The following is a 24378-nucleotide window of genomic DNA, read 5'->3' as shown; positions in this document are numbered from 1 at the left end:
ACATCACCAAGACCTGGCAATGGCTTAAGAATGGTTACTTGAAGAAAGAAACACAGGGTTTAATACTGGCTGCTCAAGAACAGGCACTAAGAACAAATGCAATAAGAGCAAAAGTAGAAAAATCCACAACAAACAGCGTGCCTCCTTTGTAAAGAAGCAGATGAAACAGTGGACCACCTAATCAGCTGTTGTAAAAAGATCGCACAGACTGACTACAAACAAAGGTATGACAAGGTAGCAGGGATGATACACTGGAACATCTGCAAAAAATACAAGCTACCTGTAGCCAAAAATTGGTGGGACCATAAAATTGAAAAAGTTGAAGAAAATGAAGATGTAAAAATATTATGGGACTTCTGACTACAAACAGACAAACATCTGCCACACAATACACCAGATATAACTGTAGTTGAGAAGAAAGAAAAACAAGTTAAAATACTCAACACAGCAATACCAGGGGATAGCAGAATAGAAGAAAAAGAAATAGAAAAAATCACCAAATACAAAGATCTACAAATTGAAATTGAAAGGCTGTGGCAGAAAAAGACCAAAATAATCCCAGTGGTAATTGGCGCCCTGGGTGCAATTCCAAAAGACCTTGAAGAGCACCTCAACACCATAGGGGCCACAGAAATCACCATCAGCCAATTACAAAAAGCAGCTTTACTGGGAACAGCCTATATTCTGCGACGATAACTATAACAATTGACAATAAACTTCAGCCATCCCAGGTCCGTGGGAAGGACTCGATGTCTGGATAAAACAAACCAGTCAATAACACCTGTCTGACTGTGTAAACAAGAAATAATAATAAAAATAAATACATTGCAATTTTATAAGTTGCTATCCAGGTTGTACTGACTTCTTTTATCTTAATTACCTTTTAGACGACAAGAATGACATATCTTATAATGAGGCTGTTTGATAGCCAGCAAAGTTTACCAGAAGCCCATTATGAATTGTTTATTCTGATTTAATTCAGTTTTTGTTTTGTTGTTGTTTTGGTTTCCCTGTTGGGCTGCTGTATGTATTATTTTCCATACTGGTCAATGACTGTAATGAAGATATTGACACAGAATAGCACCTTAGTAGTGCTATTGTGTAACTTAGTCTGGATGTCAGCCACTGAAATGTAATGCAAGAGATGTAGCCACAGACCATTCTGACGGGGGCGGGCATTCCAGAAAAGAAGCTGTGGGTTGCTGAAGACTGATTTTTCCTTCTTGAAGAATTCTGTGGAACTCAGAAGCTTGCTGTAATAACTTGTGATCCATTTGGTCCAATCAATACGCTGATAAAAATATTATTACAACCCTGCCAGCGCATGGGCTAGTCCATATGCTTATTGTAGGCAGAGGCTAAGCTAAGCCACCAATTATATATCCCCTTGTTTGACTCTGATAATGCTGCATGGATTCATTTAACCAAAGCAAGTTGCGCCTGGGTCACACAACTATAAACGGTGCCAGGCATAATCCAATGTTTTGACACTATAAAATGTTTTCAAATTTAAAACAACTCTAACTTGTTTCTAAATGCCAGATCGAGTCATTTAAAAAAACCAAAAACCCAACCCATTGTTCTTCTAATATGAGGCGTGAGAAAATTATGTTCAGGGACGTTTTATAATTTGCTTGCTGATCCTGGAGCTGGGCTCAACCTCTTGTCTTCAGTCTTGAGAACAAGAACAAAAACACCCACGTGTCCCTCCACAATCCAAAACCTCAAGACGCCGACGCCGCGGGAACAAGTCCGTTCAAGGACCCGCCCATCTCGCCCCGCCCCGCCCCGCTCCGCTCCGCTGGCGTCTAATCCACGTCCTGCCCCGCCCCTCCTGGGCGCCGCGCTGCTAATAGGCTCCTCCCTCCTCGCTCAGCTTCTTATCCCGCCTCCGAGGGGCGGGCTCGGTCGTGTCGTCACTAGTCTGCGCTCCTGCAGCCTGGCATGCGTTTCAAACTTAGGAAAGGTCCGCTGTCGGTCTCTGTTGTGGGTTCCCAGCATGGTTTGGGTCAGCCGAGTCCTCCTCAGGAAGGTTAGTGCAGCCAAAAGCCGCTCCTGCCCCTCAGTGGCCTCGGGGAGGGCGGGTGCATTGTGTAGGACCTCACATAAGGTTTGGTTAGGCGCCGGGGTTCTCACTTGAGTCCCCAGATGCTGTTGGACTACAACTCCCATCATCCCAGCCTTGTGGTTAAAGATGTAGTCGAATAACATCGGGGGCCCAGCTTGGAGAACCCCCTGGGTTAGAGAGGGCTGCATGAAACACCTCTCACCTCAGTAATGGATAGTTGGTGGAAAGGAAGGTGATGGTTACTCTAATTCGACTCTCCTCATGCTTGATAGGATGGAGTCGTTAAAATAGGAACTCGTGTTCTTTGCAATAGGTATAGCTTTTCGCAGTAGGAAAAGAAAAGAAAGAAAGTGCTCACCTGCAACTAGGTGATTTTGAATGGCTCAAGGATTCAGTGGGGAGATTGCACGGATCTAGAAAAGAAGGAAGGATTCAGTGAAGTGACCCAGGGCACATATGGGGTGGTGATAGAGCAAGGGCATTGGCATTTCGAACGAATGCTTCTTGGTTCTATTCCTAATGTTTATTAAAGAATTTGTAATCGCTGTTGAATTCAAATGAGTGTTCAAAGTGGAGAGCAGTTTATATTCCAGCCCTCCAGTACACTATTGCTCGGAGAGTGGCTCACAGCATTAATAAAATAGATATAAAACAATTAAAAAGCATGTTGCAATGAATATAAAACAATTAAAAAGCATGTTGCAATTTAAAAGTGTTGTACACATAGGAGCAAGTTACAGATGTATGTATGTAGTTTATGTGTGGGTTTGAACCACATGGATTGACTCTTCCTTACCATCGCACATCAGTATGACCTCATCCAGAGCCCAAGTTGAGGTTATGTGGCTAGAGTCTGACTTTATTATTAGTGACTAAGGTCACTGGGGGAAGGCAGCAGGTTTAGCCACCAGCCCAATGGTGAACTCTTTTCTTTTCTATATTAGTCCCCCCACGCCCCCATTCGTTATCTTTTATATCTTGCCGTTCTTTTGTGGTGAATCTCAAAGTCATGTACATGGGGTTACCCATCCAGGCACTGACCAGGCTTACCTGCTTAGCTTCAGCGAGGTGGATGTATCCCATATCCTCATTCCATTCCCTGGGGTTATCTGTGTGAATAAGTGCTGTGGGGAAAAGTAAAGCACTGCACTTAAAGATGATCCTGAGATTAGGGCAAAACATGGCCTCCACCCCAATGGGGACACCAAGAGGCCCTGCTGACAGTTGATCCTCCAGTGGATTGCATCCATTTCCTTCTTGTGGGCTTCCTGGAGACATCTGGTGAGCTGCTGTGGGAGACCAGAAGCTAGAGTAGTTGGGCCTAAATCTAGCAAAGCTGTTCTTATGTTCTCTATTCCACATACCCCCACCCATCCTCATGACAATCAATTTGCTAGTAACTATAGGCTGATTTGGACTATTATTATTACTATTATTATTTTATTTTTACACTTATGATCTGCTCTTCCTCCAAGGAGCTCAGAGCGGTGTATGGTGTGCATGGTTATTTTTATCCTCACAACAACGCTGTGAGGTAGGTTAGGCTGAGAGATACATGACTGGCCCAGAGCCACCCAGTGAATTTCATGGTTGAATGGGGATCAGTTGTCCCTCTAATTATTTTCATCTCTGTGCGGAATTAGTTTTGTTCTGGGCGGCAGTATCAAAGCAGTGTGTGCGCACATGCATTCAGAGTGGGACATTCCTGATTCAGCCTGAGTGGGATCTAAAATTAACTGAGCAGACAAAAAAACTTGTGAGCGTATGCACACGGCCATGCCGTAGAGGGAACAGTGATGGGGATTCAAACTCGGGTCTTCCCAGTCCTAGTCCAACACTCTAACCACTACACTATTCTGGCTCGTATTATGTATTATCTGTACACCCGTATTATGTTATATCGGTGTCTGTACACCTGTACACATGCTTGTGTGAATGACTGTACCTGTTTTCATTTTAAAAGTGAACCTGGATACAGGCCTTTCAAATGCATGGAACAGAAAGGATGTGTTCTTCTGTACCTGTGTTCAGCATAACGTGTGGATGACTGTACCTGTGTACAGAACAGCACCTGTGTACACTGTACACTTGTACAAGTGTTGAACATAATGTGTGGATGGATCTTATGAAAGCTAAATGTGCTGCTCTTTTGACAGTATGGCAGATTTATGGATGATCTAAGAATCTACGTAAGAGGAGGAACTGGTGGAATGGGTTTTGCTCGATTAGGTGGGGAAGGAGGAAAAGGTGGTGATGTCTGGCTGGTAGCCCAAGAAAACGTGACCTTAAAGAGAATTAAAGCTCGATACCCATCAAAACGGTTTATAGCAGGAACGGGAGTGAACAGTAGGTGAGTAGTTTTTCATTGCTTGGGAATGAATATGCAAGTCTTCCTCTCCTAGAAAGTTAATTTTGTAATATTTTCCTTTTCCCTTTCCTGCCTGAAGTATTGTAGCACTGAAAGGTGCTAAAGGAAAAGACTGTGAAGTACATGTGCCTCCAGGAATATCGGTCACAACAGATGATGGGGAAGTGATTGGTAAGAGTCTTTGGCTCTTTGCCTGAAAGTTGTTATAATGGGTGAGAAAATAATGCACCTGTATGCCTAGTATGTATTTGGTACATCTGTCCTCATGCTGAAAGGCTTTGGGTTGTTCTTAGCAGTGCTGATAAGTGCATCACAGAAACTCTGGCAGGCTTAACTTTGGTTTTATGACTTGCCTGAGGCACTAAATAATTACTTAGCTAGGCTTTATCTTGCATCGAGCCTCTGTGACATCACATACCTAACAATGGGTTGATGCACTCAGGTGGTGTTGGATATATGCTGTTACGGATGATAATGCCCAGAAAATGGTTAATGTCCGTTGAATAACAAAAGATGATATGGTTGGCTTGGCTGAGGAGTATTCGTGTCTTATCTTGTGTGCCTTATCCTGTTCATGCTTACTTGGAATTAAGTCTCGATCTACAGCATGTTTGTTACCAGCATATTGTGTGTTTGGCATATGTTGCTACTTTTTTTAAAAAAGGGGGGTGGGACTCATGCCAAAAGAATATATAAAATGTTTGTTTAGGAGCTGGAGAAAGCTTCTGATAAGGGCTGCACAACTCAGATGCCCTAGTGGGCTGGAACCATCCACAACTTGGTGTGCAGGGGCTGAGGTCAAATTTCTAGCACATTATTACATTAAAATTAAAAATATTATTAGTTACTTGTGGATCTATTCCTCCTGTCAATGGAACCGTAGTTTTAACCGAGGATAGTGGCCAGAGAATAGGTCCCGTCCCTGCTCAATCAGTGGGGCCCCTGAAGTGCATGCTAGCCCAAAACAAATGCCAAGTCCTCTCCTCTCCCTAAATTATTGTTGCTTTCAGGCTGCAATGCTAGGCATGCTTACATAGGAGTAAGCCTCACTGGGCACACCATGGAGCATATTTCTGAGAAAACATGCACAGGATGGCGCTATAAGGCAGTTTCCAGCTCCTGTGTTGCTGCAGGATACCTGGGGGCCAATAAAATAGTCCCTGAGGGCCGAATCCGGCCCCCCAGGCCTTATGTTGTGCAGGCCTATATGGTCTGCTGAAAATGCTTGCACACCCAATTGACTTAAAAACCCTTGTGTAACTGTTATTTTTAGGTGAACTTTACAAAGTAGGAGACAGAATGTTGGTGGCACATGGGGGTATTGGTGGCTGCGTGGCTACAAATTTCTTCCCCGTCAAAGGTCAAAAATACATGGTTCATCTTGATCTAAAACTTATAGCAGATGTTGGCTTAGTTGGGTAAGTATTCAAAACAGGTTTACCAGCGTTCTCTCTAACTTTTTTCCATCTGTGTGCAGAATGGGTTTTGTTCTGGGCGTCAGTATCAAAGCAGTGTGTGTGCATGTGCATTCAGAGTGGGGCCTTCCTGATTCAACCTGAACAGGATCTAAAATTAACTGAGCCAACATCCAAAAACTTGTGAGCGTGAGCACTCTTTAGAGAGGGAACACCGAGATTTACCCATATTTACTCAAATAGAAGATGACCGTGAATTTAAGACAACCCCCTTTAAAAAAACAGAGGTTAAATGGATATTATACCTGTATTTGCTCAAAAGGTACAGCACTCTGTTTTTAAGATGCCCCTCCCCCAACTTCTAACATCAAAGAACTTGGTAAAAAACCTAGTTTTCGAGTAAATATCGTGCATTTACAGGTAAAGTGTGCTATCAAGTCGATTTTGACTCCTGGCGCTCACAGAACCCTGTGGTTTTCTTTTTGGTAGACTACAGGAGGGGTTTACCATTGCCGCCTCCTGCGCAGTATGAGATGATACCTTTCAGCATCTTCCTATATCGCTGCTGCCTGATATAGTACCAGTGGGGATTCGAACCAGCAACCTTCTGCTTGTTAATCAAGCATTTCCCCACTGTGCCACTTAAGGAAGTTAAGGAAGTGTTATTTGCACGCAAGTTCCACTGTCTCCAGACAATGCTGGTTGTGGCCCTGTAGCATTGTTAAGCTGCTATTAGAGCTTTATCCTAATTTCTTTCTGTTTTGACGTCTGAACTTTGAACCTTTGTTTAAGCATCATTCAATTTCATCCCTCTCCCCACTGAACTTCAGATCAAATGTCAGTTTAAGGGGTTCTTTAAAATTAAAAAAAAGTGGGGGAAACTAAATTTCCAGGGTCATGAAACACATTTGGTTTCTTTAGCTGGATTGTTCAGTCAGCCTCTGAAAGCTTGTACTTTAATCTTCGCCTGAGTTTGCTTTTATATTTCAGCATGTACATAAGTGCTCTGCCATTAGTCCTCATAAACAAAAATCATATTGTCTGTAGAAGGGGAATCATTAGACTAGGGTACATTGAAATGCATTTCAGGATGTAGTTTAGCTTTCAGAGAGAGTACATCTAGCTCTGATGTAATAAATATATTTGTGAAGATACCCTACTTCTGCAGGAATTAACTTTTGAAATGCCCCTTTGTGGCATTACCTTACCTCCGTGAATGTTCTATTAAACCCCTTCCTGAAACAATATTGGTCTCTTCAACATGTCTTGGGAAGTTGTTGGTGGTTCTACTTTTCAACAACAAAAAAGTTCTCAAAGCAGTTTCAAGATCAACATAGGAAATAAAATGAAAATATGCTTTCCTGTCCCAAAGGGGCTTACAATCGAGTAGGTTTCCTATTCACTGTTTTCTTTGATATTTACATGGCTATATTCAGGAGGAAAAAAACCCTAATAAAATAAAAATAACTGCACTTTTATGAACTTTACTTGCAAAATGGTATATCCTTTCAAACATGAGCAAAGCTGTATGTATATACTGTACCACGATATTTGTTATCCAAGAAAACTTAGCACTGGCATAGAAAGTGAATTTCCCAGACGACCCTGATAAATCCCCAAACTGTCTGGCTTCAGCTTTGGAACTGTCTGTGTGTCTGTGTGTTCATTCATTTCAACTCCACACCCCATCCTGACATACAGAGGACCAAACTGCATGTGAAACAGGATTAATAGGTTTTTTTAAGGGAATAGTAGCTAGACCATGGACCACCCCCTCCCCAATCATTTTAACCTTACCCTCTCCCTGCCATAGTCCCAGACCACAGGAGAGTAATCCAAGGGGTTCAGATCCCCCCTAGAAGCATTTGAGGAGTTTCCTCCTCATTTTACTGAATTCCCTCTCACCAAACCTAATAACCCATACCTTAACCCCCAAAACACATCTCTCACACTCACAATCTTTCCTCTCCCCCAAAAAAGATTTGTGATGAGTTCTTCCTCAAGCCTTCCCGTAGTCTGCATCCATGTAAGTTGTTTTTAAGGGTGACTAGGGATCACGGTAGGAGTAGGATTTAAGCCCCCTATGCCCCCACCATCGTCCCAGTCCACAGAGGTGCCCACTCCAACTACTGTTACTAAAGAATAATTAAAGCAGTAATGTGTGGCATATCACATGTACTTTGGCCCTAAGACACGTTAAAATGAACAGAGAATGGCCATTGGAATGCATTTAAACCCCAGGTGATTGGTTGTTTACACAGTGATATTCTTTCTGACCTTCCATCCAGAGACTCCAACAAAGACCACCTCTCTTGTGGTAAGGGAGCTTTTCTGCATTATAAGTAGACAGCATATAATGCCAATTGCATTTGGCTCACAGCTTGCCTGGTTACAGGGACGTCTCAACGTTTAAAGGTAGAACACCCGCTTGATGTTGTGTTAATACATAAGAGATTGTTGACTTTTATCCTGCACCTTCAGAGCAGCTAGCAAAGCACAGCAAACCCTCAATGGCAAACGTTAAGAGGCTCACTTTTTCTTCCTCCTCCCTAGAGAGTTTGTCACTAACAATATTTAAGCAATATCCACATGAGTTGAATATATAAGTATAATTTGGCAAGCAAGTGGCTTTATTCTATTGTGTGTGAAGATGCTGAGGTAAAAGTAAATGATAGTTCTGTCATTTCTATTTTCAGATTTCCAAATGCCGGGAAATCGTCTTTGCTAGCCAAGATCTCTCATGCCACACCTGAGGTTGCAGATTATGCCTGTAAGTATTAAATACTGTCCACTTATTTGGTTGGCACTCTGATTTAAAATGCCTCTAGATTATTGCTTATGCTATGCAAATGAAAACCTGTCAGTGTAGAGGTCTTGGTCTCTCTCTCTCTGAGAGATTTTGTATATAAAATTTTGCGCACACACCACTTCTGGTCTGATGCTGACCAGGGCAGCAAGAGGGTACTCTGCCACCCCATGCCAGCAATTTTGAGCATGGCACCAACGGGGGGAGTAAGAGCATCCTTCCTGCTCCTTAAAGGTAACCCAGCTGCCGCCGAACCAGCCATCTGCCGGTACGTGCACATCCCTAGCCAAGAGTAAAAATTGTTTTCTCTTTTCCTTTTTCTCACAGTCACAACAATACAACCTGAACTGGGAACAGTTATGTATGCTGATCATAAACAGGTTGGTTCTCAAAAGTAAGATTGTACAAAAGAATTTGTGGTAGAGGAATCTCTTTTTGGTTATATTGTGAGAGTGGTTTTACCCATTTCCCCCCGGCAATTAGAATATGCTTCCTACTAGATAGATAAGTGATTATCTTAAGCAACATCGGTGCCCTGATAGATAGTTACTCATTTCCAGCCCCATCTGTCTTTAGTAACTAACAAAAGTTGGGGGGAAAGGCAGCCAGCTTCAAATCTTTGCTATTGGCTGATCCCAAACTAAGCCACAAGCTGATTGGCTGAGAGACCCAAAGTAAAACTGCACCTCTGTTCATGGTCCTTCTGCAGTAGGGAAAAAGAGTGTGTTAAAAAATTAGGTTAAAAGGCACCCACCCTTGGGGGAAAAGCTCAGTATTTCTTTGAAGTGCAACTGATAAATTAAGACTGAATCCAAATAAGACAGAGGTACTTATTCTGCAGGGTCGGAACCCAGGAGACAGTTTTGATCTACCAGTTCTGGCTGGGGTTACACTCTCCAGAAAGAATAGGTGTGCAGTGTGAGAGTGCTTCTGAACCAAAGACACCTCTCTGGTGTCTAAGGTTGAGACAGTGACCAAAAGTGCTTTCTACCAGTTTCAGCATATGCCTGCTATGTCCATTTCTTGAGATAAAATACCTCAAAACAGTAGTACATATGCTGGTAACCTCCAGGCTTGACTACTGCAATGCACTCTGTGTGGTGCTGCCTTTGAATGTAGTCCAGAGACTGCAAATGGTGTAAAAGGCGGCAGCCAGGTTGGTCTCTGGGTCATCTCAAGGATACCATATTACTCCTATATTAAAAGAACTACTTTGGCTACTACCAATATGTTTCTGGGTAAAATACAAGGTGCTGATTATAACCCATGAAGCCCTAAACAGCTTAGGCCCAGGATATTTAATATCTTTTTCACTATGAGCCCCATTGAGATCATCTGGAGAGGTCCATCTGCAGTTGCCATCAGTTTGTTTGGCTACTCAGGGACAGGCCTTCTCTGTTTCTGCCCCAGGACTCTGGAAGGCGTTCCCTGCTGAAATAAGAGCCTCCTCATCTCTGAAAGATTTTTAAAAGTCTTTAAAGATGCATTCAGTCACCCAAGCTTTTAACTAGAACTGTGGTTTTAAATTGTTTTAATATTTTGTTAGATGCAAGTTATTGCATTGTAAGATGCCAGTTTTGGGGGCTGTGTACAAATAAACTGTTTTTCTAGTGTGGTAACTTAGAGCTTGATCAGCAAACTGTGTCATTGTTGCATCTTAGAGCATACAAGTTATGTTTTTCTTTTGTCTTCACTTTCTAATTTACCTGAAAGTATTCAGGCTTTTATCCTTGTATATATCAAAAAACATATTTTTTTTTCTGGTTTAATTATTGTAAATGTAGCCCTGCACACTCCTAGATACTCCATGTGTCTAGACCAAGGCTAGTAAGTGATGTTACTGATCTGAAGACCTCCCCACACAAACAGAGAATGGGAGTAAAATATATCCTCCTAAGCAATATCTGCAAAAATGAACTCCTACATTGGAGGATGAAGACCCAGCTCTGGGTCTGGTGGCAGTGAAATGATAAATTCCAGTGAAATGATAAACTCTCTAATAAATTCCAGAGGAGTTTTTAGTTGATATGCATATCAAGCCCCCTTTGATGACCAAGCTCATGAAAGGTGTATGCTGGTTCCACGGGGCGGGGGGGGGTTGTAACCCCAGATGTATAACTTTTAAAATGGCACTGCCAAGTTAATAAAGCAGTACTTTACATTGCAGTGTTCAGTGACGTAAAGCTGAGAATAGTCTTAACAATTCCCATTCTGATTTCTCCATCTTCCTGCCTTTATCTAGATCAGGGATTCTTAATGTTGGGTCACCAAATGTTGGACTTCAATTTCCATAATCCCCAGCTCCAGTGGCCTTTGGTTTATTTATTTTATTTATTACATGTATAGAACGCCCCATCTAAAAGCTCTGGGTGGTGATGACTTGTTTCATATAAAAACAATTCAAAACCATTTCTACCCCTGCTAATTTGGCAAAGAGGCACCTTTTAACGTGGTGGTTCTCTATTTAGCAGGGGGAGAGTAACTGGCCCTGTCCACTCTCAGCACAGTACCTCCAGTGACTGTTGCTGGTGTCTATCTTATGTTTCTTTTTAGATTGTGAGCCCTTCGGGGACAGTGTTCAATCTTATTTAGTTGTTATTTCTCCGTGTAAACAACCCTGAGCCATTTTTTTGGAAGGGTGGTATAGAAATCGAATGAATGAATGAATTTAAAACCAATTAAAATACCCCAAAACAATTTTAAAACCTTGGAAGGCCAGGCCAAACAAGTTTTTTCAGGGCTCTCTTAAAGACCAACAGCGAGCCTAAACTGCAGATATCTGCCGTGAGTGCATTCCGTAGACCAGGAGCAGCTACAGAGAAGGCCCGGTTCTGAATCGTCACCAGACATATCAGTGGTAACTGGAGACGGACCTCTCCAGATGACCTCAACATGCAATGGGGATCATACAGAAAAAGGCACTCTCTAAGGTAGCCTGGACCCAAGCCATTCAGAACTTTAAAGGTAATAACCAGCACTCTGTATTTTCCACAGAAACCTATCAGCAGCGAGTGCAACTGTTAAAACAGGCATAATTTGGTCTCTCTGGGTTACCCCAGAGACCAGTCCGGCTGCTGCATTTTGAACTAACTGAAGTTTCCGGACTATGTACAAAGGTAGCCCCACATAGAGTGCATTGCAATAGTCAAGCCTGGAGATTACCAGTTGATGCACCACTGTTTTGAGATCGCTCTAATCAAGGAATGGACGCCACTGTCAAATCAGCCAAAGCTGATGGAAAGTCTTCCTGGCCATAGCTGCCACCTGAGATACCAGGGTGAGGCCTGGATCCAAGAGCACTCCCAAGCTGCATACCTGTTCCTTCTGGGGGAGTGTAACCCCATCCAGCACAAGAAGATCTAATTCATCCCTCAGATTCCCATCCCCCACAATGAGCACCTCCATCTTGCTTGGATTCAGCTTCAGTTTGTTATCTCTCATCCTGCCCATTACTGCCCATAGGCAGGCATTTAGGGAGTGAATGCCATTTCCTGATGATAAGGAGAAATAGATTTGGGTGTCATCAGCATACTGATAACACCCTGCTCCGAATCACCTGATGACCTCACCCAGCAGTTTCATGTATATGTTAAAAAGCATTGGTGACAGAACAGAGCCCAGAATAGAGCCGATGCTTTTAATGGGTTCTTTGTGGACAATCTCTTGTATTTGTGCCAGCTTGGGCTCCAATACAGAGTTTTTGCAGAGTCTTATTAGGGTGGTGTCCAGCAAACCCTCTTGCAGTATTAGATTGGATCAGTTTCAATCTGTGGTACCTGAAACATGGACAAGCTGCTTGGGGCAGTGCGGCTTACCACTTATTCTCTGGATCCTTGCCAGACTTGGCTGATTCTATCTAGCAGGGAATCACCTGATGACCTCACCCAGCAGTTTCATGTATATGTTAAAAAGCATTGGTGACAGAATAGAGCCCTGAGGGATTCCACATGATACCTCCCGTTTCGAAGAGCAACCAAGCTCCACCATCTGGAATCTACCTGAGAGATAGGAGCAGAACCATTATAAAGCAGTATCTCCTATTTCCAACTGCCCCCCAGCAATCCAGAAGGATACCATGGTCGATGGTATCGAATGCCACCAAAAGAACCAACAGAGTCGCACTCCCTCTGTCAACTCTCTGGTAAAGGTCATCCATCAGGCCAACCAAAGCAGACTCAAAAGCCAGTTTGAAATGGGCCTAGATCAGGCTTCCCCAAACTGCGGCCCTCCAGATGTTGCTGAACTACAACTCCCAGCATCCCTAGACACAATTTTATGTGGCTGGGTATGCTGGGAGTTGTAGTTCAGCAACATCTGGAGGGCCGCAGTTTGAGGAAGCCTGGCCTAGATAATCAGTTGCCTCCAAAACTGCCTGGAACTGGTTAGCCACCACTCTCTCAACCACCTTGCCCAACCATGGGAGATGGGAGACTGGCCTATAACTATCCATCACTGAGGGATCAAGGGAAGGCTTCTTAAGTGGTCTAATCATTGCCTCCTTCAAACAAGGAAGCATCCTACCCTCCCTTGGCGATAAGTTAATTATATTAACTAGGCCATCCCCAACAATTTCCCTGCTAGATAGAATCAGCCAAGTCTGGCAAGGATCCAGAGAATAAGTGGTAAGCCGCACTGCCCCAAGCAGCTTGTCCATGTTTCAGGTATCACAGATTGAAACTGATCCAATCTAATACTGCAAGAGGGTTTGCTGGATACCACCCTAATAAGACTCCGCAAAAACAGTGGAGCCCAAGTTGGCCCGAATACAAGAGATTGTATGCAAAGAACCCATTAAAAGCATCGCAGCAGAACAAAGTCTTGGGGGACTGGTTTGAAATGGAAAGAGCTTGAATCCCAGGACAGCTATGCAATGTGTTCAGACCAGAATTTTTTTTGCCGCACAGACCACTTCCGCATAAACCTTCAAATAGGCTCTATTCTGTGTCCTGTCCATTTTGAACATAGTTCTCCTCCACTTGCACTCCAGTTGCCTTCCTTGCTGCTTCAGACCCTGCAACTCCTCTGTATACCAAGGGGCCACCTTTAAAGCAGGTCTGAAGGGACACTTAGGAGTGATCGTGTCTACTGCCCTGGTGAGTTCCCTATTCCAGGTTCCCACCACCAGGGCATCAACAGAATCACTGGGAGGACCAACATTAAAATCCTCCAAGGCTTTTTGGAATCCTATTGGGTCCAGCAGCCATCTCGGGCAGACTATCTTAATAGGTCCTCCACACTTGCAGGGCTGGGTTGTGGCTGTGAAGCCAACATTAACTGGTGGAGGATTATGGGAGTCCAATAACATCTGGGGACCCAGTGTCGAGAATCCCTAATCTAGATTACTAAATCTTTGTTATAATAAATAAATGTAAATTAACGTTAAAGTTTCCCATATCTGTTCAGGAAGATTGTTTTCAAATTTGAGGTCCACACCTGTAGGATTTTATGAAGAATTGAGGATCATATTCATTCAGGAGTTTTTCAAACATCTGATTCTACAAAACTTAATTTTTACTTTGATGTGTAAAAAATCTATAGCTGGCACATGAGAGTATTGTTAGAAATGTTCTGAGATGAAAGGCTTTCATCAAGAGGTGTCTGATGGCATAAGAGCAACAACAGCATTCACAGATATAAAATGAGCAAAGCTGCTTTTTTCCTCCTTCCTGCAACCAGGGACTTGAGGACTTGACAGATGATGCTTTAATCTTTGTCCAAATAGATCGTATGCAATGGATAAGATTTGTCATGTTGCACCCTGGGGTCAGGTTTCCTCCAGTAGCCTGTATTCACAGCATCCATGGATTCTTTAAATGACTCCTTTAAAAACACCCCATTAAGAATCTGTACAGGCCTCTGAACAAAACTATTGAAGTTAGTAAGAGCCTCTTTCTACTGTTGCATGCATCAAAGTAGAACTAATGAACACAATTTTTCATCCTTATTTCACCCTAGAAGTACAGCATTGTCAACAGTTCTTTATATTGCAGGTTTTGAGGCTTGCAAATGAGTTGATTGCTTGATTCTTCAAAGTAGTGCAAACCCGTTCCGCGCATTGCATTGAAGGATGCCTGGCGGCTGGAAAACATGTTCCAGCCCCAGATCCCTCTGTCCTGCTTTGAGCTTCACGGAGCAGAGCTGTCCGTGTGGGCACGTGGGAGGTGTGCTGAAGCCCACCTGCTTGGTCATCTGTGGGGTGGGGAGAAGGTAAATGAAAAGCAGCCTCTCTCCCCCCTGCCCCACAGCCTCCCCACCTGCCCAGGGCAATGGTGAGAATCGCCCCTATATGTAATATCAGAGTCACGGTCAGAAAACAAACACAAAATTCCTCTGAATGGCTGGGGACATTTCTTAGTAAATGAGCTATAAGGGGAATACGAGAATCTTGATAAAAAGTAAAGAATAATAAAACATGGGCTATAGACTCAACTGCTCCATCTCTACGTGGGTAGTCCCATTCCTCATAAGGAATCTGCTTAAACTTAGTCTTGAGAACCACTGACAGGAGAGCATTAAAATGTGCCAATGAGAACTTTCTCCTATACTTCAGCACCATTATAATGCTAAAGTACCTAGCTAGCTTGGAATTATATTTGGTTCCCAAGGTAGAGGAGAGGAGAGCTGGTCTAGGAGAGGAGAGCTGGTCTTGTGGTAGCGAGCATGACTTATCCCCTTAGCTAAGCAGGGTCTGCCCTGCTTGCATATGAATGGGAGACTTGATGTGTGAGCACTGCAAGATATTCCCCTCGGGATGAAGCCGCTCTGGGAAGAGCAGAAGGTTTCAAGTTCCCTCCCTGGCTTCTCCAAGATAGGACAAGATTTTTTTTTTAATAGGACAAGATTTTTTTTATTGAACCAACAAACTACCAAAGCATACAGTACGTTTCAAAAGCACAATTATATACAAAGTGGTTGTTTGCACATGATATATCTACAAAGATTTACACACAAGGATTTGGAAACCCACAAGGTTATGAGGTATATGCAGGTAGTACTGTAACTCGGGGGTGGGGCATTTCAAGGCACATCAGGTAATCGGGGCGGTTACATCCGACGTCCATTTCCACAATTTGTCCCATTGCTGTTTAGAAGAGATACTCTTGTCTTTTTGCACATAACCATACAAACTTTTCCAGAAGAGATTTACTGTCTCATCTGCGTGAACCTCTTGGTTGCGTCTTCCCTCTCTATTCCTAAGCACGAGCATTGCATAAATGACATACAGGTTTACTAACCTGATTATGAGAAGGGGAACGTTCCAATTCCCTAGTATGAGGGCACCCGTTCCATCCCGTTTCCTTGAAGGTTTCTTTCTGGGACCTCAAAAAGAGGTTCTATCGCTCAAACCCGAGGTTAGTTCTTCCCAAGTCTGTTTTTCCAAATCAGGCCACTCTAACAGCTTGCTTACTCCCTGCCACACTCTTTTGGCTACCACACACTCTTTTAAGAAATGTGAGTAGGTTTCCCTGAATGTTTTGCCTAGCTGCTGAGAGAAATTCCTGCCTGCAACCTTGGAGAAGCCGCTGCCAGTCTGTGAAGACAATACTGAGCTAGATAGACCAATGGTCTGACTCAGTATATGGCAGTTTCCTATGTTCCTAGAACTTATTTGTAACATAGATCGTTTTGAGATGTGGTATCTAGGAGCCTTTGTTTGAGGGCTAACTTGATATGTTCATGGCCCCACACTATTAATAGCTCAGGACAGAATCCAAGTCAATAGAATTTTTTGGCTATTAGTAATCACAATTGAAAGCTATCCTTCAGTATCAAAGATGCCAAACATTAGGAAGAAAAATAAGCTTTAACCATAAATTACATACCACTAGTCAGATGTTTGTTTCCACACTTTGTATACCTGTCTCTAAACGTAAAATCACATTAGGCTTTTCAAAAACCTGGTTTGGGTTGTTTCTAAGGCCATGAAACTGGAATGTAAGGTGATCTGGGCACCCTATAGGAAATGGGCTAATGCTTTAGCTTTGTATAATTTGATAGCAGCTGGGATAAACTGTCCACCTCTAGGTTATTTAAAAAAAAAAAAGGAAAAAGCCAAAATTACTGAAATACTACTTTTAGCATTCTGCCATCTTTATGCTCATTTAAATAGTTAATGAAATGGATACATCATCATAATACAAAAGAAATGCCTCGACTTGGAAATTAGATGCTGGCTTGTGTGCATCTTCATCTCCTCTTGCATTCAGTTTCATTTGCTTTTTTAGTGCTAAAAATAGTTTGACTTCTGTAGCTTCCAATGACTTTTAAAAATGCACACTAATTCATTGCTTCTGATTTGGAGGGCAAGCACACACCATCGTCTGCTGATTCAGACATTATCAAAAGCTATGATGATCAGTGCTAAACAGAAAACTGAGGGGGAGAGTGCATGTGAGCAGGGAGGAGAAGGTGTAAGCTGACAGCTCAGCAACCATCCTCCAGAGTCTGAGAGATCATCTAATCCAGGGGTTCTCAAACTTGGGTCCCCAGCAATGTTCTCTCTAATTTTTTTCTTCTTTGTGAAGAATGAGTCTCCTTCTGGGCAGTAGTATCAAGGCAGTGTGTGCACGTGTGCATTCAGAATGGAGCCTTCCCGATTCAACCTGAGCAGGATCTAAAATTAACTAAGCGGAGATCAAATGTGTGAGTGTGCACATGCCTTAGAGGGAGCACTGGCCCACATTTTGTTGGACTTCAACTCCCATAATCCCCACTCACAGTGGCCTTTGGCCATTGTGGCTGGGGATTATGGGAGTTGAAGTCAACATCTGGGGACCCAAGTTTGAGAACCCTTGTTCTAATTTGATCCACTATGCAAGCCATCTTTTTTGTTTAATATAATGAATAGGTACTTTAGTTTAAAATATTTTTACATGTTAAAGAAAGGAAATGGTATAATTCTAATGGGTGCTTAAAAATAATAGTTTGAGAAAAGTTTAATTTCTTTCAGCTTCATTTTAAGCTCTTTGTTTCTGAAAGGGGAAATCTCTGATTCTAAACAAGTGGATATATCCGTTTGGCTGTATCCATATCAGTCCACTGTCTTATGGAGAGGAGGAAAAAGTTAAATCAGGCTGATATCATATCTAATGGATTTGCACTTGCTTGTAACCATCATTAGTTTTCATGAAATAAGTGATCATTCTCAAATATTTTATTTTACTTTTTAAAAAGCACTTTAAAAGGGGGGGAGCCTATTGCAGCTTACAGTGGAAATAAAACAATGAAAGTACAGGGTTTCTAATCTTATAAATACATGAATTAATATGGTTTGCACATTGCTGCAAATACACACACCACATTTGCACGGATTTTCCCCAAACTTAATAAACTGTGCCTGAGCTATTTCTGTTTGGGAGTAGGTAAGTGTCAGGGAAATATGCTGGGAGGTTGGAATGCTGGGATAAAAGGCACAGTTGGATTGGGTAGTTGAAATTATTGGGTTTGGTGTGGGAGAAGAGTAGGTTGGATTGGAGGTTGTTAATAGGATATTATAGATATTTTAAAACAGAGGCTGACATCCTAACAAAGCATGCATGGTTTGAGATCAGGCACACACGCTGTTGTGGAAGAATGCTTAGCATTAGCTCCTTGTGCTCCAGAACTGCTTTGTAAGACTGGAAAAATGCTGGAGACTCTCAGCAACATGTTTCCAATCTTGCCAAACAGTTCTGGAACACAAGGAATGCTCCAAACTCCAAGTTCTATTCCGCAACAGCATGCGGGACCTGGGGCATAGTGCAAGGGCTAGCGCTGCATGCCTGCAGTGGCTCAAAGCACACGTGCTTCATTCATCAGGATGTCAGCCAGACTCTGTATGGAAAGAAATGTACACATACACCGAACTTCTAACTTACACCTGTTGTAATTACTCTTGTAGAAATGCATCTATTCCATCAAAACAGGGTCTGCCTTGCACCTCACACGCTTGGGTTTGAGCATCTACCCTGAAGAAGAGCCCAGTGTGCAGTTAAAACAAACAAATGAAGGAAGAACATTGTCTTGTGCATTGCTTGGATTACTGTATGCTAAAATGCTGGCTTCCTGTGTAAGGGAGGCTTCATTTGATCTGTTTCAATTATATAAATTCGGGTTATAGACTTTTCTAGTAACTGAAGTGTTTTAGATTCATCCCTGAATGAATCAATGAGGCCCAAACACTTTCTTCTTCTCCTTTTGAGAGAAATGCTTCCTCTTTTTATTTTTTTAAACTTCTCTTAGATTACAGTTGCTGACCTTCCAGGATTGATCGAAGGTGCACATGCAAATAAAGGAAGAGGGCACAAGTTCTTGAAGCATGTGGAAAGAACAAAACAGCTTCTCTTTGTTGTAAGAATGCACTGTTGCTTGGTTTCTTTGTCAGCTTTAGGATGCCCTCTTTAATCAAGGTTTTATTTGCCCAAAGCAGTGTTCTGATAAGATCTGGTCATTACATCATGCCATGAGATTGCTGTTGTCATAGATAAAACTTAGCATGTTGTAATTGTCTATTTAGATAGGTAGAAAAGTAGCCAATATCTATAGTCCTGGGAGCCTGTTCAGATACATCCTGCTGAATTGTTTCAACCAGTGATATGTTTTGTTTAATGCTGCATGTGTTATGAATTCAAGTTGTATAACTTACTGTCTTGAGTCCACTGTGGAACTTTCAGAGATACTATTTCATCCTAAAATCTGCAGAATATTCTTTTTTAAAACTAGGCTTTCAGATAACTTGGAAAAAGGAAGGAGTAATTTGTGCTGAATTTGTGTTGTGTAGCTAGTAAGTGGGAAAGGGCTGTTTGATATACTTCCAGTAAGAGCTACAGGAAGCCAATGGCAACCTACCTAAAGTACATCATAAAATATATTTTTGTGGACATTAATGGACCAGAATGTTACTCAAATAGCTCAGTGCAGGGTTTCTTAACCTTGTGCTGCCAGATGTTGTTGGTCTATAACTCCCATCATCCTCAGACAGGACCTTTGTGGCTGAAGATGAGAGTTGTAGCCCAACAACATCTGGGGGCGCAAGGTTAAGAAACCCTGGCTTTAGTGACTCGGTCCGTGACTTTGAAACTGTTCAGAAATAGAACAGATTTTTTCTGAAATTACTGCTTTGTGTATGCAAATATAATGGTTCCTTTCATCACTTAGATACCTGCCCCTTCTGTTGATATGTTAGCTAATTAATAATTATGTAAAAATCTTGATTTTGTACATTCTTGTTTTGTGTTAATCTCTTTCAGGTGGATGTATCTGGGTTTCAGCTTTCTTCTAATACGCCATTCAGAACAGCCTTCGAAACAATAGTGCTACTAGCAAAAGTAAGCTTGTTGATCTTTATTTGTGGGTGTGCTTATTGTAACACTAGTATGTGCAGAGATTAAAGACTATGTAAAACTTTAGTTTGAAGCTTCTTAATATTTGCATGCAAACTTTTTATAGTACACACTCAGCCCACAGAGGCTCCAGTGGGCCCAAGATGTTTCTGAGGCTTGGAACTGTTCCGATATTTCTAGGGAGAGCTGATAATGTAATATTTGGCATTTTATTTCTCATGTGTTTAATCCTTATCTGTAAGGGGCAAACTCCTTAGTCTCAGATGGAAGTGAAAGATCAAAGCATTTTAGCCTTCAGAATGGTTTCCGCTTAACAAATGGGAAAACAGTTGACAAATTTTTGTGTGTAGAAAAAGGGTGTTGCACTGTGAAGACAATGAGCCTCAGACATGCAGCCAGTGTGTTTGGGGTATAGAGCATACATGAGTTACTGAGTTAACTTGGGAACCTGCAGGAATACAGTAGCTTGATCATCTGTTCATATGTGTTTTGTGCATGTACTGTATATTAGGGCTGTAACCTTTTAATTATAGTAATCAATTAAGACCATTTTTAGTCAAATGCCTTTAATTTAAAAAGGAATGTATTTCATGTATAAGGTGTCTCTAACTAAAAGGGAGAGTATTTTTGAAAACTATATCATCTTGGAAAAGGCATTCACTCTTGACTGTCACACAGGAGGGAATGCTTGTGGTGCCTGTATAGCAGTACTAATATTTCTGCATTGGGTTCTGTCCAAAAAGTGAATCCTGACAGAGCTGAGCACCATTGGAAATCAACGTCCTAGATTAGTGTGACTAAAATCCCTCTGATTAATTTCAATGGTGCTTGTTTGGGATTCACTTTCTTTGGATATAACCCATTGTGTAGCAATTACAGAGCTAAACAAAAGGCTCGGATGTAAAGCCAAATACTTTGAAGGAAAATATTTGCAAGTGCAAACTGGATTTTGTGTTGGAAGGAGCTGGAACTGTACAAAGAAGAATTTCGGACTAAACCTGCACTTCTTGCTATTAATAAAATGGATTTGCCCAATGCAGAAGAGAAATTGAATGAACTAAAGGAAAAACTGCAGAGTCCTGAAGGTGAGAACACATTTCAATAGCTTCTTTTATTTATGACAGATGCGTTATCCTATGCCTTTTAACATATGGCATCCACTGAGTTACCAGTTTTTAATGAGAAGATGTCCTGAATCTGAAAGAGCTCTTGAAGAGAACAAACTGTGGAAGCTTTATTTTAATTAACATTTGGGTTGCAGTGAATAAGGAATAGTCATGTTCAGTGGTCTCAGATAGCTGATGGGTATATACAGGTCCATGTTTGCATTGCGCAGCAGTGATGGGAATTTGCATGTCAGACACACATGTGGAATTTAATTTCCACCAGCCATGTGTTTTTTGTTTTGTAGATGGTTTGCAAGCCAGTCTAGCTATTTAAGGTTCACTGGGTAACTTTCAGAAAAGGCTCTTTCACCCTAGTGTAAAATTACAGGACTATAGGGATGCTAAAATGCTAGTGAGATCAGTGGGGAAAGGATAGGATCCAAATTGTAGTGTCTCCTCTCAGCAGATGCATTCAGGAAGGTTTCTCAGCTAGCAGCCACATCAGCTGCCCTCTTCTAGAATCCAGGCAGTCCAAAGCCAAATTATCTTAACCTCCTTAGAATGTAATGTGTTCAAGCAAGTCTGGTACTAGTCTCGCATCCTACGCTTATAATGCCTTGCAAATGGAACATACTTTATAAGCTCAAGCAAAGAATCAGGAGATTATGGGAAGCAGTGGTTAAAGAATGGTACACAGTTTGATGTAATTGTCAATCCATTACCTTTGTATCTTCTGTTGCTATATTTTAATCCCATTCCAAAGGAATCTTTGGACTTAACTGGATGTTAGTTTGAGCACAGGCTCTGCAGTTGTATGCTTGCTTTTCTTTATAAATTAAATGCACTGGAGGGGTAATCCTGCTCAGAGGGGCTTTAATGCCCCCTACCAACCTGGATTCTGCCCTCCTTGTATCTGCTACTTGACCCGAGACAAAAGCTGCTATTGGCACCAATGGAAACTTTCCTCTTGAGTCAAATATCAGCTAGGTTGTGTGTGTGATCTGATTACTTTTCCTTTCTTTCTCTTCTCTTGCATCTGTATTGAGCCATGTATGCTAACTGGAGTTCCATGTTTATAATTCTAGATTATATGCACTTGCTTCCAAAAGAAATGATTCCAGAAGCCACTGTCAAATTCAGAGAGATCATCCCTATATCTGCACATACTGGTGAAGGAACTGAAGAACTAATTATGTGCTTAAGAAATGTGCTAGATGAAGATGCTGAAAAGAAGATTGAAAATTCTCAGAAAGAGAAACTTCGCGCATTGCATCATTCAGAAATATGACGCCCTTTACATTCAAAAACTGTGTGCAATGATAAAGAGATCAATGGCTGACATCCTAATGAAATGGGTTGTCCTTGTTTTGAGTAGGCAACTAATGCGAGACAAAAACATGAAAATATTCTCCTGAAACATTTTTGGGCAGGACTATTTAAAATTGCCAATTTAGCAACCCCACAGCGAAGTATGATGTGGAAGTGACATATTCCTTGTCCTGAAGTATCATAGAGTTAATGAGACAAAAATGAAGGGACAAAACAAGATCTGAGCAAAGTAACAAGAGGCAGAAGGGAAGGATTAATTTAATGGCTGGCAGAGAATGACTTTGAGTGGAGCTGACTTCACATTTAATCAAAATCTGGCATCTGATATTCTGAACCTTCTTCAGTCTCTTCTATAGCCATACAATTAAAAAAAATTAACTAAATTAAACAAACCAAATTTCACCACAAAAATATAAAAACTGCACTTGGAATAAATTGCAGTGCTATCTGGATAGGATTGAGGGGTTTTATTTTATTGGCACTAAGAATGGGTGTAGAAAGAGAGTACAGTTAAGGAAGGGGGAAAGGAGGTAAAGTCTATAGAGAACAACTAAAGGCCTAAATTTGGTCTGCATTTCTCTTGTACCAGCCCTCTTGATCATTCCACTCAATCAGATCAATATTTGGGGTGATTCCACCAAAGGGTTCTGAATTATCTATTTTGTGATGCTCTGGGAATAAGTAAACTTTTGTCAGTTTGTTATTGCTCTCTGTTGCATTTAAAAATGGAGGTGACAACATTACATTCTGCTTTCATTATCCTACTCATGGCAGATCTCAAAATAGTTACTGAGATTTTTAGCCCTTTCTAGATAAAATAAAGAATAATAGGACAGTACAGCTCCCATTGTTCCAGAAGCCAAGTCACTATAAACCAACTTTAAACAATCTGGAACTCTAGAACTTAAAATCTCGGGTTTGGGCCGCCTTCAGCATGATCCCCACCACACATTAAAATCACCTGGAGAGGTGTCTCCAGTTGCCACCAGTATGTCTGGTGGCGACTCGGAGCCGGGCCTTCTCTGTAGCTGCTCCTGGGCTCTGCAATGTACTCCCAGCAGAAATTTGTGCTTTTTGATCACTGTTGGCCTTCAGGAGAACCCTTAAAACCTATTTGTTTGGCTTTCCAGGGTCTTTCATTTGCTTTTCAGTGTTTCTGTTTTTAGTGGTTTTAAACTGTGTTTGAATTTGTTTTGTGTTAAGCTGCTGGTTTTAAATGATTAACTGTCAATTTTTGTTTTGTTGTACACTGCCCAGAGCCTTTGGATGGGGCAGAAATATATGAAATAAATAAAATAATAATTACCAGGGAAAACAAGATCAGCAATGAGTTGGTTCCCAAAGAGAGAAGGGAATAATTTTCTCAGTTATGTTAGGCCAAGCCATTAGAAGTTTTATAGTGGATGGGACAGGGATGCAGCAGCTCTTACTTTTTATCTTGATTACTGATGACTGATTAGTAAAGACTGAGAGTTAGCCTGTCTTATCTTGCATATTCTGAAGCTTCAGGATCTACTAGATAGATGTTATGTACTCATAGTAAACAAACAGATCGGGGAGAAAATACTTTTATCCTATAAGAACATCCCTGCTGGATCTGGCCCAAGGCCCATCTAGTCCAGCATCCTGTTTCATGCAGTGGCCCACCAGATGTCACTGGAAGAGGGCATGCCCTCTTTCCTGCTCTTACTCCCCTGCAACTGGTACTCAGAGGCATCCTGCCTTTGAGGCTGGAGGTGGCCTGTAGCCCCCAGACTAGTAGCCGATGATAGACCTCCTCCTCCAAGTTATCCAAACTGCTCTTAAAGCCATCCGGGTTGTTGGCTGTCACCACATCTTGTGGCAGAGAATTCCAAAAGTTAATTATGTGTTGTGTGAAAAAATACCCCTGTTTGTTGGTCCTAGATTTCCTGGCAATCAATTTCATGGGATGACCCCTGGTTCTAGTGTTATGTAAGAGGGAGA

General features: G+C 41.8%; 1 protein-coding gene across 3 annotated transcripts; it reads left to right on the top strand.

The window, feature by feature from the left end:
• The first annotated feature begins 1876 nt into the window (after positions 1 to 1876).
• Positions 1877 to 23116, top strand: GTPBP10 (GTP binding protein 10). Of its 3 annotated transcripts, XM_053266134.1 has the most exons (10): positions 1877 to 2032; positions 4225 to 4418; positions 4516 to 4607; positions 5710 to 5854; positions 8548 to 8621; positions 8985 to 9037; positions 18879 to 18986; positions 19886 to 19963; positions 20940 to 21063; positions 22170 to 23116. In XM_053266134.1, the coding sequence occupies exons 1-10, from the start codon at positions 2000 to 2002 to the stop codon at positions 22370 to 22372; spliced, it is 1104 nt and encodes a 367-aa protein (XP_053122109.1). In that variant the 5' UTR covers positions 1877 to 1999; the 3' UTR covers positions 22373 to 23116. The 3 variants fall into 3 exon arrangements, with proteins under 3 accessions (XP_053122109.1, XP_053122110.1, XP_053122111.1); XM_053266135.1 differs by lacking the exon at positions 18879 to 18986; XM_053266136.1 differs by lacking the exons at positions 1877 to 2032; positions 4225 to 4418; positions 4516 to 4607 and adding an exon at positions 4929 to 5063.
• The last annotated feature ends 1262 nt before the right edge of the window (positions 23117 to 24378 follow it).

This window comes from Hemicordylus capensis, chromosome 6, assembly GCF_027244095.1.
Source record: "Hemicordylus capensis ecotype Gifberg chromosome 6, rHemCap1.1.pri, whole genome shotgun sequence".
Classification (NCBI taxonomy): Eukaryota; Metazoa; Chordata; class Lepidosauria; order Squamata; family Cordylidae; genus Hemicordylus; species Hemicordylus capensis.
Note: the sequence above shows the minus strand (reverse complement) of the source record. Positions and strands in the feature narration are given on the sequence as shown.

Coding starts and splice junctions, on each gene's coding strand:
- GTPBP10 (XM_053266134.1), top strand. CDS start 2,000: ATGGTTTGGGTCAGCCGAGTCCTCCTCAGGAAG. Junction 2,033..4,224: donor GCCGAGTCCTCCTCAGGAAG/GTTAGTGCAGCC, acceptor CTCTTTTGACAG/TATGGCAGATTTATGGATGA. Junction 4,419..4,515: donor GGAACGGGAGTGAACAGTAG/GTGAGTAGTTTT, acceptor TCCTGCCTGAAG/TATTGTAGCACTGAAAGGTG.